Source organism: Schistocerca serialis, chromosome 4, assembly GCF_023864345.2.
Source record: "Schistocerca serialis cubense isolate TAMUIC-IGC-003099 chromosome 4, iqSchSeri2.2, whole genome shotgun sequence".
Taxonomy (NCBI): domain Eukaryota; kingdom Metazoa; phylum Arthropoda; class Insecta; order Orthoptera; family Acrididae; genus Schistocerca; species Schistocerca serialis.
In genome coordinates, this window is record NC_064641.1 from 663683171 (window position 1) to 663703200 (window position 20030).

The 20030-nt window shown below is 42.5% G+C and overlaps 1 protein-coding gene across 1 annotated transcript in view; it reads left to right on the forward strand.

Annotated features, from left to right (window-relative positions):
- Positions 1-20030, forward strand: part of LOC126473136 (integrin alpha-PS2-like) — a 775755-nt gene that overhangs the window by 271013 nt on the left and 484712 nt on the right. The window contains exon 2 of the mRNA XM_050099995.1: positions 12312-12439. Within this exon, the coding sequence (XP_049955952.1) occupies positions 12312-12439 (128 nt within the window). The remainder of the gene's footprint in view (positions 1-12311; positions 12440-20030) is intronic.

Here is a 20030-nt window from a genome sequence, read left to right on the forward strand (position 1 = left end):
CGTATAGCGCGCAGAAAGAACCAACACCTATATCTTTCCGTACGAGCTCTGATTTCCCTTATTTTATCGTGGTGATCGTTTCTCCCTATTTAGGTTGGTGTCAACAAAATATTTTCGCATTCGGAGGAGCAAGTTGGTGATTGGAATTTCGTGAGAAGATTCCGTCGCAACGAAAAACGCCTATCTTTTTAGGATGCCCAGCCCGAATCCTGTATCATTTATATGACACTCTCTCCCCTATTTCGCGATAATACAAAACGTGCTGTCCTTCTTTGAACTTTTTCGATATACTCAGTCAATCTTATCTGGTAAGGATCGCACACTGCACAGCAGTATTATAAAAGAGGACGCACAAGCTTAGTAGATGTGTTACATTTTGTAAGCGTCCTGCCAATAAAGCCTTTGGTTAGCCTATTTCACAATATTTTCTGTATGTTGCTTCCAACTTAAGATGTTCGTTATTGTAAATCCTAGGCATTTTTGTTGAATTTAAGGCATTTGGATTTGACTGATTAATCGTGTAACCGAAGATTAACAGATTTCTTTTAGCACTCATGTGAATGACCTCACACTTTACGTTATTTGGGTCAATTGCCAATTATCGCACCATACAGTAATCTTTTCTAAATCGTTTTTCTATTTGTTTTGATCTTCTGATGACTTTGTTAGTCGATAAACGACAGCATCATCTGCAAACAACCTAAGACGGCTGTCAGATTGTCTCCCAAATCGTTTATATAGATACGGAACAGCAAAGAGCCTATAACACTACCTTGGGGAACGCCAGAGATCACTTCTGTTTTACTCGATGACTGTCCTTCAATTACTGCCACATGTGACCTCTCTGACAGGAAATCACAAATCCAGTTACATAACTGAGACGATATTCCATAAGCACGCAATTTCACTACAAGCCGGTTGTTTGGTACAGTGTCAAAAGCCTTACGGAAATCCAGAAATATGGAATCGATTTGAAATCCCTTGTCAGTAGCACTCAGCACTTCAAGCGAATAAAGAACTAGTTGTGTTTCACAGGAACGATGATTTCTAAATCCATGTTGACTGTGTGTCAATAGACAGTTTTCTTCGAGGCACTGTAACAAATCACTTTGCAAGCTGGTGGTGGGTCCATAATGGTGTGGGCTATGTTTACAGTGAATGGATTGGGTCCTGTGGTCCAACTGAACCGATCATTGGCTAGGAATGGTTATGTTCGGCTACTTGGAGAACATTTGCAACCTTTCACGGACTTGTTATTCCTAAACAACGATGGAATTTATAGATGTCAATGCGCTATGTCACCGGGCAATAGTTTTTCGCCGTTGTTTTGAACATTCTGGACACTTCGAGCTAATAACTTGACCACTCAGGTCGCCTGACACTAATCCCATCGAACTTTAATGGTACGTAATCGAAAGGTCAGCTCGTGCACAAAACCCCGGGCGGCAACAATTTCGCTGTTGTGGGCTGCTATTGTGGCATCATGGCTCAATATTTCTGCCGGGGTTTTCCAGCGACTTGTTGAGTCCATGTCACATCGAGTTGATGCGTTACACCGGACAAAAGGAGATCCGTCACAGTTTTGGGAGGTATCACATGACATTTGTCACCTCAGTGTAATTTTGCTCGACCCAGCGTGTTTCACAGGGGACAGACGACTGAATTATAGGCACACACATTGCATACACACGCACCAGAGTGCCTAAGCCCTGCCGCCTCTCAGGGGCATACTTAATACTAATAACAATAATGATAATAAAAAGGCGTCGCCAGGAGTGCTACAGAATGTTTTGTCTGTAACAAAAGTTGTTCCTCATGACGTGATCTATCAACCTTTGGAATATGATGCATAGAGTGAAACGCCCTGCATAGAGTTTACATAGAGCGGAGGGAATAGAAAACAGTCTGATAATGTCAGATCGGGGTAGGGGACGTCGAAGAGACCAAAATTTTCCAGATGATAACAGTACATCAACGAGTACATGGAAGTGTGTGCATTAAGTCAACTTGCCATAACTCAAATGGCTCTGAGCACTATGGGACCTAACAATCTGAGGTCATCAGTCCCCTAGAACTTAGAACTACTTAAACCTAACCTAAGGACATCACTCACATCTATGCCCGAGGCAGAATTCGAACATGCGACCGTCGCGGTCGTGCGGTTCCCCTAGAACCGCTCGACCACAGCGGCTGGCTTGCCACAGTTAATATCTATTATGCTGAATAGCGTAGTTACTAATTGCATTAGCTGAAAATAAAGGTGATGTCTGAGCAGTGGAAGTTGGACACCCTATAGAATTATATCCTTGCCTGGTTTCTTTAGATGAGAATTTTCTGTGATGCTTACTGGGTAAAGCATGACTATTAAATGGACTATTCTAAACGAGTTATACTGTCTTTAATTTGCTATGGTAATAAGCTGTGCTGCAGAGACAACACTGCAGTAAGGTAGTCCACTTGTGATACTGTAAAATACATAACTATCAATGAACAAAGGACATATAGGCTATCTTAATTTCTGCTAATGTACACATTTATAAAGTATACCTTTGACATTTCGTCGTCGTTGGCGGCGATATGAGATTATATTGTTCTTGGAGAATCAACTTTCCCAGGATCGCCAGTATTCCGTTTTATTACTATTGCCGGTTTCGACAGAACTACGCTGTCATCATCCCGTGATAGTGGCTCAAACATTTACGATTTTATATCACAAAAGTGTACTCTACCGCAACGTTAGAACGAACCTTACAGCATTGTTAGATGAATATGCTTTTTACATCACTGAACGTTACATAGTGACGTTGCGTCAAATTGTGATAAAAAGTGGCAGCAAACATCAGCATGTCACAAATAAAATACCACACAATTAAAACGTACAACATGTTTTTCTGATGTCCCACATTCACTAATCAATTTACACCACATTAGCGACTTAGCTAGTGTAATATTTTCACAGATAAGTAACTATACAACTGTGTACTGCGTTAACCTCTTCATCTCAGAGTAGCACTTACATCCTACCTATTTGTTGGATTTATTCAAATCTCTGTCTTCCTCTGCTTTTCACCCTCCACAGCTCTCTCGAGTATCATATAGGTTATTCCCTGCTGTTGTAACACATGTCATATTATCCTGTTGTCCCTTATTCCTTTCTTCACCGATTTTGCAGAGAAGTTCCTCATCCGTTATTTTATCGGTCTACCTAATTCTCTGGAGTGTATGGAGGAAACAAAAAGTGCTGTTTCCTCATCCATCTAAGAGATTAACGTTTCCACGGTCTCGAAATAGCGCCACTGCTTCGTGAAAGTGAATACTCGGTTATATCCTTCAGAGTAAGAGTAAATAATCACGCAGGAGAAGGTCGTACAAGTATTTATGGAGAATAAGGAAATGATAGATTTTAATTCAAAAGTAGACTATTTATTGTCCCTATCTCATCTGCAGATTAGAGCTAATGATAAATAGTTCAGATCACTTTATGACTTATTTGTGACAGTTTGCAACTGTGATTGATACAATACACAATTTTAAAAGTTACTCAGTTTCGGCATCTCTCACGACAATATGTAATCCATTAGTAGATTTTAATGTATCTATGTTTAGGCCATAAAGTCTACATCTACATACATAATCAGCAAGCCACCATTCGGTAGGGACCACTACTAGTCATTCATTTCGGCAGTCAGCAAACGGAGAGAGGGCCTAATTTCTCTTGTCTTCATTGTCCTTGGGCGAAATGTGCGTTGGTAGCATTAGAATCGTTCTGCAATCAGCCGCAAAAACCCGTTCTCTAAATTTTCTCAGTTGTGTTTCCCGAATGAACGTCGTCTTCTCTGCAAGGATTCCCATTTATGTTCACGACTCGTCGCCGCAATACTTGCGTGTTGATCGAATCTACCAGCAACAAACCTAGCAACACGCCTTTGAATTTCTTCGATGTCTTCCTTTAATCTGATCTTGTGGGGAACCCAAACACTCGAGCAGTACTCAAGATAGGATCGTACCAGTGTTCTATTTCCATACGCGGTCTCCTTTTTAGATGAGCTAAATTTTCCTAGAATTCTCCCAATAAAGGGAAGGCGGCCATTCGCCTTCCTACTTGCTCTTTTCGTTTCTTTTCATGTCGCCTATTTATTTAATCGATGTGTTTGTGCAAGCAGTACGCCAATAACACTGTAAGCGAACATTACCGGATTGCTTTTCCTATTCACCCACATTAACTTACATTTTCCTACATTTAGAGCAAGCTGATATTTCTCACACCAAATAGATAATGTGTCTCCGTACAATCATTCAACGACAACACTTTCCCGTCCACTGCAGCGTCATCAGCAAACAGTTGCATGATTACTGCTCACCCTCTCTGTGACATCGTTTATGTATACAAGGAAGAAGAGACGTCCTATCACACTTCCCTGACGCACTCGTGACGTCTCTTGTGGACGCCGTCCAGCACAACATAGTGGGTTTATTTCTTAAGAAGTCTTCGAGCCACTTACACATCTAGGAACCTATTCCGTATGCTCGGACCTTTGTTAACAGTCCGCAATGGGGTATTGTGTCAAACGCTTTCGGGAAGTCTAGAAATATGGAATCCGCATTTTGCCATTCATCCGTGGTTCGCATGATATCAAGTGAGAAAAGGGGATGTTTTGAAAGTCGGTGTTGATCTGTGGACTGTGTGAAACTGCGCGTCTATTCGTTTACCTTTCATATATACATGAGTCACCTATGCTTTTTCCAGTCGCTTGGGCTCTGAGCTGGGCTAGAGATTCGTAATAAATGCAACCTTTGCAAGGGTTCAGTGCCGAAGAGCACTCTTTTTAAAACCAAACTTGAATTCCATCTGGGCCTGGTGACTTATTTAACTCTTTCAGTTGCTTCACAACGACAGGGATGGCTATTTATACGTCACCTCTACTGGAGTCTTTGCGACGCTCAAACGATAGCATTTCTGCACGATCCTCCCGCGTGAACGATCTTTCCTTTTGTCTCCTAATGCCATACCAGACTGTCCAGATAAATTACTTCAAAAGTACAACCAATAGTGGAAGAGCGACCTATGCGGCTCATCTGTTAGTTCTTTCATTTCACTTTCACTACTTGAAATTATCAGGGTTTGCTGAATCTTTTCCGTTTGTTCGTCAAGCGAGGTTGCGCAGCAGTTAAAACACCGATCTCATATTCGGGAAGTCCGGGATTCACTTTCCCGTAAGACAACCTATATTTTTTCCCGTGATTTCCCTAGGCAAATACCGGGATTGTTCCTTTGGGAAAATACTCGTACATAGTTCATATCCTTCCCCCAACACGAGCTTGTGCTTCGTTTTTAATGAGCACGTCGTCATCATAAAACCTTGGTACAGTTTGTTGACGTTATATACCTTAAAATCGAGTTTTTCGTGACAGATTTGTTGTATGCAATATTGTCGGTGCATTTGCCACGTTATTATTCTATGAAAATTCTAGCTTTCGACAATATCTATCACTGGTTTGTCAGGAAAGGATCTGACTCTCAAAGAAGTAGCATAGTAACACAAATGTAAATGATGCAGTTGTGCCGACATTACAGTGGCGTCGACCATGAAACACCACACGCGCGATATGTATTTTAATATGGGATACAGCGCTACACGTACTCTCGGCATCGAGTGCCCGCTTTCATGAACTGCAGAAATTTACTAGTTACCAGACCGGTTGGCATGCCGGAGTGGCCGAGTGGTTCTAGGCGCTACAGTCTGCAACCGCGCGACCTTCGGTCGCAGGTTCGAATCCTGCTTCGGGCATGGATGTGTGTGATGTCCTTAGGTTAGTTAGGTTTAAGTAGTTCTAAGTTCTAGGGAACTGATGACCTCAGCTATTAAGTCCCATAGTGCTCAGAGCCATTTGATCTTATTGCGTTTATATTCTAGATTTATGACTGCACTTTCTGGAGAGAGATGACTCGATTTCATGTGCCCGATGGCCACTTTGAAAACATACTGTTTGTTTCGGCGGGTACCAACATGATTCTCGTCCGATATGTTTGTAGCTCTGTTGAAACCTCCCCTTAGAAAAATTTATTAATGATTTTGCTGATAAACCCCTACAGTTATTTGATTTTCAAACAGCTGAGCAGAACTGAACGTACTTAGACAAGTGTTCAAAAGTCATATATATATATATATATATATATATATATATATATATATATATATATATATATATAATCAGTTCATGATATCCAATATACGCGCTGTTCACACCCAAATGCCCAACACTACAATGGCGAATATTCCAACAATGCCAACCAGACACAGACTGCACACAGCACAGCAAGTGATTTTCATACAGAGCGCTACGTGGCGTTACCAACATAAAAACCTAAACAGCCTACTTACACTGTGTATCAGTGTTCAGCAAAACTCTCCTTTGAGCAGGGTAGTTGAAACTGTGCCCGTTGAGATGTCTGTCCTTGTGGGTCTACTTCCGATACTCTGAGAGGCTAAGCCTACTAACTTCGGCTCAGCTAGAAAGTTTAAGAAGAACATCTTTTCTTACCTAATTTCCTTGATGATGGGACGTACGCTGCTCATGATCACATTAATCGTCGCCAATGAACTCGTCGCCGATGGGCTGTTGATGGGAGGAGGAAGGGATGGATGTGATGTGCGTAATAAGGGAATCGGCGGGTTGTCCCTCTACGGAGAGGCAGACGCGGGTAAAGCGGCCCAGAACGGGCGTCTCGGCGGCACTCCTATTCTATTCATAGTCTTGCAGCGGCGCCGCTATACTTAGGAAGGGGTGAGGGCTCTGTCGCCACCCACCGTGCCTGCTGATCGTCACCTGCGTGTCAACTTAATTCTCCTCGCTCACTGCTCGTGTAACGACCTTATGTCTAATCTTTTGACAATTGCTGTCTGCCATAACGGGGGTCGATCGACGAAGTTCTGTAACTGGCAGTACTTCATGGGGATGTCCTGCTGGTCTGTTGCTGGAATCACCCTACAATTGGTTTTCGAACCAGCCTCCGTATTTGAGGTCACACACACGGACCTGTGCGACGGTGCATGACTCAGAGGTAGCCTGTTCGATTCCTGATGGTGGAAGTAGTTTTCACCACCAGTACTTGGCCGCTAAGGTGAGGAAAGGTGGTGGCGTAAAGTTCCTGACTACCAGACTTTGCGCCGCGCGGGATTAGCCGAGCGGTCTGAGGCGCTGCAGTCATGGACTGTGCGGCTGATCCCGGCGGAGGTTCGAGTCCTCCCTCGGGCATGGGTGTGTGTGTTTGTCCTTATGATAATTTAGGTTAAGTAGTGTGTAAGCTTAGGGACTGATGACCTTAGCATTTAAGTCCCATAAGATTTCACACACATTTGACATTTTTGACCAGACTTTGCGCTAGTACCCAGGATTAGATGCGAAACCTCTCTGCAGCGTATCTTGGAGACAGGACACGTTACTGATGATGATATTCCGTCTGTTGTTCCCCTTCGTGTCGTTTGAGAGGAGTACGTTACGTGTCAGAACAGGGTTGCCGCACAATATACTTTTTTGCGTGTAGTTAGACCATCACGTCGGATAGATCGGCAGCCCGGTGCAAGTGTTTTTAGTTGACGCCACTTCGGTGACTTGCGCGGCGATGAGGATGAAATGATAATGAAGACAACACAGCACCCAGTCCACGATAGGAGAAAACCTCCGATCCGGCCGGGAATCGAATCTGGGCCGTTCGCACGGCATTCTCTCACGCTGACCACTCAGCTCTGGAGGCGGTCACTAAACACAATAATGTCACACAAGTTGCGACATTATGGCGAATAAAACAGTGACGCGTATATAATAAACTTTCCTTTAATTTACGTCTATGGTCACAAACTTTTTGTTTCTGACTATAGACGTAAATTAAAGGAAACAAAAATGCCATTTACAACAGATAAATCTAAGACACCGCAAGGGAGGAAGGAAATCCTTCCGGATTAGTCGGTGAAAAAAGCGCTCGGGATCTTCCAGTCAACAACGCTATACTACTCCTTCTGTTCTGTACTGTTTTCATTTCCATCTGAAAACTGCAATTACACTAATATATAGTAGTACAATGATCAATAAAGAGGTTAAGCTTTAAACAATATCACATAGTGCCATGGTGCATCCGATAATGAAAAAAGAAGTGTAAGGATACACAAAGCATTTAATAGCTGATAACAAATCATTAAAACATTTGTAGTAACTAGCAATAAATACAATTATTTTGTAAAATGGTTCAAATGGCTCTGAGCACTACGGGACTTAACTTCTGAGGTCATCAGTCCCCTAGAACTTAGAACTACTTAAACCTAACTAGCCTAAGCGCACCACACACATTCATGCCCGAGGCAGGATTCGAACCTACGACCGTAGCGGTCGCGCGGTTCCAGACTGTAGCGCCTAGAACCGCTCGGCCACTCCGGCCGGCTATTTTATAAAACCGAGGGAAAATTGTAAAGAAGTTGTTGTGAAATGAAACTGCCACGTAACCTTCTGATTACACTGTTTCCCGTCAGGTAAAGTTTGAACCCATGCGTAGGTATGACACAGTCATCTGACAGGCCATGGTAAAGAATATTTTCATGGAAATAGTTATTTATACAAAATTACATGTTTATTTAGTAAGCTGTTGCGTTTTCTTGGTGAGAGGATAGAGGCGATTTTCGTACTAGTCTCCTGCACAAAGTGACTTGCTGACTTGCTCTTAAGTTGGTACCCAGTTTCGCTGCTGCAACCGTGTTTAATTATTTGGGCTGATGCGAGAAATGTTACAGTATGCATCGTCGCAGAACACGATCAGCTAGCTAGCTCGGTTCATTTCAGACAGGGAACAGTCTTGCTTCGATAAATTAGTCGAAACTGACAAAGTTCTCAACCGACTGTCGTTTACATTTGCATCCAGGTATGAAACCTGCTTTTCGGTAGCGGTGTCTGGCCCTGGCGAACGTCCACTGCCTTGGTGGCACGCAGGGCCTCAGTTCGACACTCGTCCCACCAATGCTGCGGCTGGACAGCGCGGCAGGCGGTCCTATTAGGATGACGATTGAGCGGAAGCCCACACTACACCGGACACGATAACTCGCCGATACGATGGCCAGCCTGTCCGGCCGACCAGTATTTAGACGCGCCAAAGTGCGTTTGTCTTGTGTGGACGCCGCAAATGCTACGTACGGTACGTGCCTGAGCGCCCCTAGTTTCGATAACTCACTGGGCCGGCCGCTGTGGCCGCGCGGTTCTAGGCGCTTCAGTCCGGAACCGCGCTGCTGCTACGGTCGCAGGTTCGAATCCTGCCTCGGACATGGATGTGTGTGATGTCCTTACGTTAGTTAGGTTTACGTAGTTCTAAGTCAAGGGGACTGATGGCCTCAGATGTTAAGTCCCATAGTTCTCAGAGCAATTGGCCATTGGATAACTCACTGGTCGCCGATCAACAGGTGCGCTGCCGCATCTGGACGGGCGCCGTGTCGCAATGCTACACTAGCGTATTATGGAAAGTGGCTGTGTTGCTGCTACGAACCCTTTCGCCTTTGGCTCGCACCTTTACAAATCGAAGAACGTTACCTACACATTTAAGTAACGCACTTTTGAATGACAAAATTGAAAACCGGAAGGACACACGCTGCAAAGGCGTATTGCTTGCAACAATAACGCGATTGAATAAAACGCTCTCGGATTTCCAGGCGCGTCAATTCGAATAAAATCCTCAAGCTTTCGTTGGCCATCTCCGCCATCGTCGTCAGGAGTTGACTGACTGCCGGGGCTGCTACGGTTTCTCGCTTATATAGACATGATGACATCATCAGCGTATCATTCCACTTCAAATCGTTCCGTACGCTTACTCCCAGATATTTTACAGAAGTAACTGCTACCAGTGTTTGTTCCGCTATCATATAATCATACAATAAAGGATCCTTCTTTCTATGCATTCGCAGTGCATTACAATTGTCTGCGTTAAGGGTCAGTTGCTAGTCCCTGCACTGAGTGCCTGTCCGCTGCAGATCTTCCTGCATTTCGCTGCAATTTTCTAATGCTGCAACTTTTTTGTATACTACAGCATCATCCGCGAAAAGCCGCATGGAACTTTCGGTACTATCTACTAGGTCATTTATATGTATTGTGAAAAGCAATGGTCCCATAACACTCCCCTGTGGTACGCCAGAGGTTACTTTAACGTCTGTAGACGTCTCTCCATTGTGAACAACATTTTGTGTTCTGTTTGCTAAAAACTCTTCAATCCAGCCACACAGCTGGTCTGATATTCCGTAGGCTCTTACTTTGTTTATCAGGCGACAGTGCGGAACTGCATCGAACGCCTTCCGGAAGTGAAGGAAAATGGCATCTACCTGGGAGCCTTCATCTAATATTTTCTGGGTCTCATGAACAAATAAAGCGAGTTGGGTCTCACACGATCGCTGTTTCCGGAATCCATGTTGATTCCTACAGAGTAGATTCTGGGTTTGCAGAAATGGTATGATACTCGAGAGACTCATGACGTTTCCCTGAAATTTATGTCAGGCGAAAATAAAGTGCTAGTTCTGTTGCACTTTCAGACAGTAACCAAAGCAGAATGATCACCATCCAAGTTTGGGGGTGGAGAGGCTCTACTTAACATTTGCGAAAAGTATGAGCGTATGCTTCAGTTTAGAACGGCGCTTCCCCTCCAATGCTCGCCATTTGCCTTACAGCGCGCTCACGGCCTGTCCGCTACCGCTAACCCACGTCTACTCTGCCGACCGCACATCTACCGGCCACGTTATTCCGTGCGCACTCTACAACGCTGCTCTGCGCTTGCAAACCTCAGGAACCTCCGATTCGGAGACGATATTGGACGGTGGCCAAGGCGAAGTACCAGCGCGATGGTGCTGGCGTGTAATAACACGGCACAGGAGCGGCGGCCGTTCTCCTGGTGGCTCTCCAGCAGCTGTCAGGGAGCAGGAAGCCGGCAGCGGGTGGGGTCTCTATCTGGCCGTAGGAGCTGCGGCTATCGCGCCACGTCGCCGGCAGTGTCCATTAGCGCGGCCCGGGCGCCCAGATAACCCGCTCCTCGCCTCTCGGGGCCCTAGCCTAGGCTCCACACGGCCCCTTAGCGGCACCACTTGTTCTGAGGGTCCGGGCAGCTGCCGTGATCAACAAAACAAGCCGACGACCCCTACCGTAACGATGAAACGCCTGCTTATAACATATCAGCCCTGGCCGCGCCTGTGTGCCATTCCTACGGCAACAGTGTATGCCATGGCCTCACACTTATTAAAATGTCTCACGCTATTAAGCCGTGATCAGATGAATTTCTTGGAGAAATCCAACGTTTTGTCCCTATTTACAGAAGACATTAAGGAAGGGGTGTTGTAGTTAGTTAGTTGGTTACATGTTCCATATATCATTGGAAATGATGTGGAATGACTGGGTTCGCAGGATGTGTACATGATTAGTGGTGACAGTAGTGAACTTATTTTTTAGTTCTAATTATGCATTTAGTACTAGAGGGAGCTGTAGAGGGGAACAAACCGTAGAGAAAGACAGAGATTGGAATACATTCAGCAAATAATTGAGGACGTAGATTTCAAGTGCTACTGTGAGATAAAGAGGTTGGCACAGGAGAGGAATTCGTGGCGGGCTGCATCAAACCAATCAGAAGGCCGATGACTCAGAAAATAAATAAAAACCATACGTCCACACTTACAATTAAAATTAAGGCTAATGGTTTTAAATAAAGCTCAGCGCACTCTCCAGCACACTTTGCATGTAATTTATATTACGATGTGGCAACAGCGACAGATTCGTGGTTTTATTATCTGATGTGAATTTTTTATATTCACTCAATATGATGCTGTGATTGCCTTTAAGAATGTGTTGAGTCGTTAAAGAATTTTATCAGTGTCTGGAGGCGTTAGTCAAGACGTTTTTCAAAAGCGTACGAGCTGTGGGACCTCAAATGGTTCAAATGGCTCCGAGCACTATATGACTTAACTTCTGAGGTCATCAGTCCCCTAGAACTTAGAACTACTTAAACCTAACTAACCTAAGGACATCACACACATCCATGCCCGACGCAGGATCCGAACCTGCGACCGTAGCGGTCGCGCAGTTCCAGTCTGTAGCGCCTAGAACCTCTCGGCCACCCCGGTCGGCGTGGGATCTCACCTCTTGAAAACGCACTGGAACGTTTTCGCTTCTATTAGCCTATCGTTTCACCCGTGTCGTTCTTGGCTTTATAATTACGACACACCCTGTATATGTGCAGAATTGGCAGCAGCGCCTCGCAGCGTGCAGCACACTGTAGCTGGTCGCCCGCCTTGTTGCAGGGTGCTGGTCGGCGCGCCCAAGGCGGACACGTCGCAGTTCCAGCTCGGTGTGACGGAGGGCGGCGCCGTCTTCCGCTGCGACGTTCGCTCCGACGGCTACTGCCAGCCACTGCCCTTCGACAGGCACGGTACGTACTCTTCACCTAGCAGCTCCTCTACTTCGAGTCAGCCTATATCGACCGGCATCAGTGTTCGTGATCGCCACCTAACGTTACAAAGTGTTCTGGGCGTGAAGCCTGGTATCAGACCGCCCACAGAATCGTCATTGCACCACAGATCGGATGCTGAAGGATAAAGACTAAAAGTTCAGATTAGTTGTGTCTTTTTCCGCAGGTTTACAGTGAGGAGAATCTCAAGGATATAGGACATGTCATAAAACAAGAATGCATATTACATATTGTAAGTTACCTACCTTTCTTTTTAAATTTGAAGTACATGCTACTATGCACCCTGAAACATACCTTGAAAAAATGACCTACATATAGTTGAAACCAAAGAAACGATATTACAACAATATCTGACTGCAATTTTACAGAGGATAAGTACGAGTTACTTTGCGCAACGAAATAAAATGAACATTTGAATACTAACTTGTAATAAGTCCATAATCTTGTTTGAATAATGTGTAAGTAACCAAACTTCGAGGCAAGTTAGGTGCAGTTAGCATACATGGCTCGATCTATTAATCTAATCTTTTCACTTTATAAATCTGAAATCTAAAGACAAGTAGCAATCACATCGTACATAAAGTGATGTACCACGCGTTTTCTCTCCATCTCCAGATGTTCACTTATCTTCTAGCCTGAAAAGCATCAAAGAAATGGCCGAATCGTACAGCTGACTGAAGTTTTAGGATACGTGTGTGCTGACTACAGCAGTGCTTCACGAAGATGTGTGTCCCTGCAGAAGGCAGAAAGTCTGTAATGTTACTTGTGATAACTCGATGAAGGTTACAAAGTGCACACACTATCGTGAAAATAAAAGATTCAATAAACAGTGGCACGGGATTACGAATAAACCGCATAAACTTCGATTCAAGTGATTACTATTTCATCTAAGGTACAACTATGGCTACAATAAACCGCTAAATCGGTTGTGCTTCAAACACACGTTGTAATATATCAACACAAAAAGGAAGAATTCCATATGCGTTAGTAAGTGGTTGAAAACATCTTATTAGACGAAGTTCTGATTATTTCAGCGGCCCTAGTATTTAGATGGATTCATGAAAACCCGATGCTGCACCACGCCTCAAAAACTGACCACCTCACCGAACCACGAACGTTAAGTTTGTGCGTAGGCGAATTCACACGTAAAACCTAGAAATGGTGCAAGTACTGTTACGCCAAGCTGCGTGAAGCGAGGCAGAATCTCGAAAAACATACGTAACACGAAATGTAAGAATGATCAACAGAAAGTGACTTCAGTTCGACTCAGTACATAGTTAGGTTTAAGTAGTTCTAAGTTCTAGGGGACTGATGACCTGATGTTAAGTCCCATAGTGCTCAGAGCCATTTGAACCATTTCTTTGGTGAATGCTTAACTAGAAAGCGACCTGCAAACAGAAACTTGGTCAGTCAATGTGGAACTCTGCAGTCTACTGTATGTTCCGTGTGTCACAAAACTTTGCTGGCTTGCTATTCACGTTAATTAAAATTGGGAAAATTTAATATAAGAACTGAATTAATCACTGAATTGGTAAGTTCCAAATGAACAGACAGAATGGTCATGTATGAACAGTTTAAGTACACATGATAAACGAAATAATTCAAAGGAAGCAGTAGCTTAATCCTCAAGAAAAAAAGATAATCAGACAAAAATCAGAAAATATAAGCCCTCCTTTTTGGCCTTCAGAAACGCTACGTCGGATGTGTTAAAATAATTTTACAAACGGGGAGGTGTCTGTTTGAGAAAGAGTCATCACACTTTAACACAATGTACCGAAATGAAAAATCATATTAAAATTAACAAAGTAAATTCAAAACTATGAAATTGTCATTGCCTGTTATTTAATTATTTAAAGCACTTATGCTATTATTAATGGTTCAAATGGCTCTAAGCACTATGAGACTTAACTGCTGTGGTCATCAGTCCCCTAGAACTTAGAACTACTTAAACCTAACTAACCTAAGGACATCACACACACCCATGCCCGAGGCAGGATTCGAACCTGCGACCGTAGCGGTCGCGCGGTTCCAGACTGTAGCGCGTATAACCGCTCGGCCACCCCGTTATGCTATTATTATACTACGTGCTGAGGTCCACCGCGGTGATAAATAAAAAGAAATTCTTAGACGCGCGTTGGAAAAGTTCACACGATTATACACGATTCACACATAACAGAGGTAAAAAGAATTTTGCCCGTCACAGTAAGTCTAAGGTTCAGATTTTCATCCCTATCGCTATGTTGAATTATTGTGAATATGAATACTATGGAACATTTTTCGGCAAAGAAAGTTATCTGAATCATCTTTCACATGCAACTAATGTACGATGGCGTGAAACACCCTGAAATGCCATGAATGTTCTACAACAAGGCAAAATTACTAAGACTCTTGAAGACTTCAAGAACACAAATGTGAATGTATAGACACAAAGAGCAATTAAATATCACGCGGAATTAAGTGTAAAACTTCTACGAGATGGTACTGAAGTTACGCACCGTGAACTTACTACGGTGTGGTATGAGAAAAGTTACACAATCTTAAGTCTGAAACGAAATGAAAAGTAGAAGAAATAAAACACACACACGGGGAAAGTTCACTCATATAGTCCAATTAAAAGAGAAATCAAACAATTGAATTTTAAACCTATGCTGGAGCAACGAACTTCCTGGAGTAACGAACTTCCTACACCATGTGTTCTGGTTACACAAAGCAAGGACCGGAAGAACACTACGTACAGAAAAACTCACGTACTTGTGATCACACTCTGAAAATAATAGAATTCGATTACCGAACTTGAACCTGACCTAGCGAATCAAATGCGTACGTCAGTTGGAATACGTACACACCATCACACATTAACACTCACCAGCGTCAAGTCGCTCTTAAAGACTACCGTCTTCACTCAACAGAGGTTCAGTCCCGAGTGTCGAGGGCACGCTTGCCCTGTAACGAACTTCCCCCAGGTAGCCGGAAGAGACCACTCACTTATCTAGTGTCGAATGACTACCGAAAAGGTACAAATCCCGTTGTCTTGACTGAGAAAGATACTTTGGCTACACTATTACTACCACGGCAGACAGCCAGATGCTGTACTGCTACCACATAAAAGATAAATTCAACACACACACTCACTTGTTTATACAGAGAATAAATAGAGAAAGGAAATTTGGAAGCTCAAATTGTAGCTGGTATACAAAGGATAGAGTGTACACTGGGAAACAGTGATAACGTTGTTCTGTATCATTGAATGCTAACAAATACGAAGTACAAAACTAAATCACAATGATTGGGTGCGAACAGCAGGGAATAGAAGTTTAATAATACGAAACGGATCTGACAGAGACGTTAACACTTGCAAGTTCTTTTGTAGGCACCTTGTAGATTACTCTTATTTCTGGAAATGACTGTGTGAAGTGAGCTGTTGCTCTCAAAAATCGATACATTATACACAACAAATTAAGGTATGGATGTATTGGGAAGCGATAGTAATTATTTTCCATTTCCTTGAAATGTCCTTTCCAGGACGTTGTCGTGTTTACACTGCAAATAATTCGTATTACACTCATTTATATCCGCAAAACCGTAGACTGGCTTGATGAAGTACCACAAAAAAAATTCGCGTATAATGCTATGGAATGCAACTCAGGGAATATGCTAGCATTTTTCTTTTTATGTCTCCATGTCTGACAACATACACATTGTTTAGCGCTTCAGCAGTACTGGTACATGCACCTTCAAACTGAAATTATTATCACGTTGTAATTCTAAGACTTTAATGCTATCAACCTCTTCTGCCTAGCATATAGATGGCTCGGAAATAAAATAACGTTAAGTCAAGGATCAATCTAATTTCGAGCTAGGATCTTTGTATATCGCCTTTTAAAGTAGTTCGTCTAGTGCGTGATTGGGCCAAATGCATACACTGGAAATCGGCTCGTCAAAAAATTCTTTTTTTTTTTTTTGGACCGTTTATCACAAAGGAAATTGGCTTTACTAAACACGTTCAAGAGGATATAGGTTTCGATAGACGTGAAGAGATGAAGAGACTGTCATAGGATACACCAGCGTGGAAAGCTGCATCGCGTCAGTCTTCGGAATGAAGACATCGACAACAACAATGTTAGTCGTAAAAGGGGATTTTGCGTATCACTCAGAATATCACTTCGGGGGTTGGATGTACTAGTCGCATAAATGTCGGAAACGTTGTAGGAAATGTCTTCAAATGGTGACGGGAATTTTGTAATTTGGCGAGTTGTGTTAGTGAGACTCTCGCGATTTTTTCGTCGGTGTATTGGTAAACACGTTAAAAAATTATGTATATTATGGTAGCCATATCAGCGATTATTTATTTTGTATAAAAATACTTTATAGAATTTCTATCTAATTTTGCTGTAAGAATGGGATAAAGTGTAGCAAAGTTTTAGAAATGTTGAATATTGCTTTTGGTGAGTTTGCTATGAGTAAAACAAGGGATTAGGAGTGGTACAAGAGTCTCTAAGGAGGACTGAAGTGAAGAAATTGAAGTTGGCGCCGGCCGGTGTGGCCGAACGGTTCTCGGCGCTTCAGTCTGGAACCGCGCGACCGCTATGGTCGCAGGTTCGAATCCTGCTTCGCTCATGGGTGTGTGTAGTTCTAAGTTCTAGGGGATTGATGACATCAGAAGATAAGTCCCATAGTGCTCAGATCCATTTGAACGATTTTTTTTTTTTTTTTAAGTTGGCGGGCGCCTTAGACAGCCCAGGATATTATCGACGGAAATCGTGGAAAAAGAAATAGAGGAATGATTATAAACGATCGCCGAATCACAATCACAGAAGTCACTAATGATGTTGGCATGTTAAGTGGTTCATATCAAGAAATTTTTTCACGTGTCTTTGGTAAGAAACGCGTGCCAACAAAATTAATTCAAAAATTGTTTAGTTTCAAACAAAAACAGCGACGAATGCAGATTGTTCAAGACTCGCCAAATGTGGAACTATTAACAAAATCTTAAAGAACAAGACGAGAAAAATAAAATTATTTAAAAAACAATGGCTGAGCTTGTCTTATTCTATGGCAGTGAATCTTGGATAGAAAAGAAAGGAAGACAAAAACAGCGTACAATCGGCTGAAATGAGATTTTTAAGATCTGTCGAAGGTTGGTAGAAGAAGAAATGAGAATATGCAAGAAGAATTAGAGATATTCAACTCAAACGACGAAGTGGAAGAATGTAAAGAGAAATCGAGTTGACCTCTTAAACGTGTGGAAGAAGACATAATTCCAGTGACTGTGATCAAGTTAACTGCGTGAAGCAATCCGAAAAAAATTGCACGGGTTTATGCCACAATAAAGATTAATGGCTTTTCCCCCTCAAATATACTCAGACTTCGTTACTTGTTTGTGAATTCTTGGCCAATATTGTAATGATGCCCCAGCCTCCATATTCGCCCATATGACTTTTTCGTATTCTCAGAAATAAGTAAAAGTTTTAAGGGCAGTTGCTGAGAGAGCTGAACGCTGTTCCAGAAGAGTACCAGAAGTATTCCGGGGCTTGGGAATAACGCCGGTGTGCGTGCGTAATACCTAATGGGAACTATTTTGAAGGGGCTAACCTTGCTTTACATTAATAAACATTAATAAATAATATTCTTTCCAAAAAGAAAGTTTCTGTTTCTTAAAAACGCCTCGTATTAAAAGAGGAGTCGTTCGAAAAATAAGCGCATTTCAACGTAGAACATAGAACATCTTACAGCCATGCCGAGAAATGTTTCACAACGGCCAATATTTATGGCCGAAGGTGATGGGTGTGCATTTCCGGACTGGGCTGCCGGCGCACGGTGGTTACACTGACAGGCGGCCCGGACCAACACCGACTCAAAGGAAGGCCTCGGCGCTTGTTCGTGACGTCACGTCAGCTAGGCACGGCGAACGCCAGGTCTGTTGCAGGCATACTCATAATGGTGGTGTCTCCCTCTCTGACACAGGAAAATGTGAAACTATAGGCGGTAGTTGACCAACACACATTGTTCTGAGAGATTTCTGCAATCAATTAATTGTGCAATTCATTACACTTCTTAACAAATAGTGTACTGAACTTAAATTTCCACCTGTTTTAAGGGGCTCCGGAACGCCCTATACTTGCAATGTTAAAATATCGCTTATAAATTACATCCTTCCTCACAAAGTATTTGAGGTAGGAAGTTGAACTTTTTACAGATTATTTATTGGAATATGGGCTACAACTTAACACAGGGATTTTACAAAATTTTAGTTCAGTTATTAAAGATGAGTTTTTTTCAATTGTAATGAAAATGCACAACATTTTTTTGCAATTTTATATTTATATATTCAAAAATATACAGTTTTTTGGAAAAAGGCTGTGTTAAATTATGCAGAAGGTACTGTGTAACATTTACTAAAAGTTTGAAACAAATATGTTTGGAAGATCCTTAGAAAACATGTAATTAGTATGAGAAAATAAAAGTTTTGGGAATCGAGCGACAAAGATTGGATTAACTTTTTAGTGCATTCCAGGTCCATAGGATGGATTATCTTCATCCTCTGCAAACTCCTCCTCCAGCTTCCTCTTGTTCCTCCTCCTGTTTACTCTTGCTTGTATATCTAGACTCTTTACAGCCCTGTCTGCAGCGCGAAGGCGTTCCTTGTCTAAAGCTAGCATCGCTCGTACCATGTTAGAACCTATCTTCATTCCCATATTTCTAAATACCTTGCACCTTACAATGTTGCCATCATTGAAAGTTGCAACAGCATCATACACACCAAAGTGAAGTGTTTCTATTCCAACAAATACAGTCTTGGGGATTCTCGACCATATAACACTAGTTACACTGTCATTGGGGTTTTGAGTTTTTCCGTGAATACACTTTTTCAACAGTTCAAGTGCTGCTAAGTCTCTGAAAATAGGTTTTATCACCTCCATTATTGCATGAGGCAGACTAAAATGTACCTGATGAACACGGACGTTAATAATAACACCATTTGACAGCAGTTTAACAGCGCCACAGTGGGTCACGCCCATGTAGAACACATTTCAAAAAAAATTTAAAAATAGTTGTAGTCTTCGGAATTGAATAAATTATATATCTATTAAAAGGTAATAGTCTGCAGATTCAGAAAACGCAAAAAAACTAAAAATTGAACTTTTCATGATTTTGAGCCTTTCCGGAGCCCCTTAAGGATTGACGTACAAAAACAACTTCATGGCCCAGCAGCAACATAATTCGTGCTTCTCTACCTTATTTGTAAATCTGAGGAAGTTACGTTTGTACTGGGCTGCTTTTACAAGAAACTGTGAACATATTGGTGCTCTTCTTTAGGTATCTTGGTTGACTATGGGGTGAGGAGCACTGAATGTTAATAAAATATCTTGCGATTGTAGACGTTGGGGGAGGGGGTGGGGGACAGAAGAGGAAAAAGATACTTGTTTTATCAAATAATTTTTTTTTTTATCTTATAAAGTTTCTCCTTACAGTTGCAAGAGGGGAATATTAATCTTTTCTAATGTGCGTGTTTAAAAAAGATTAAGCTCAGCACTATTTTAAATGTGTGAAG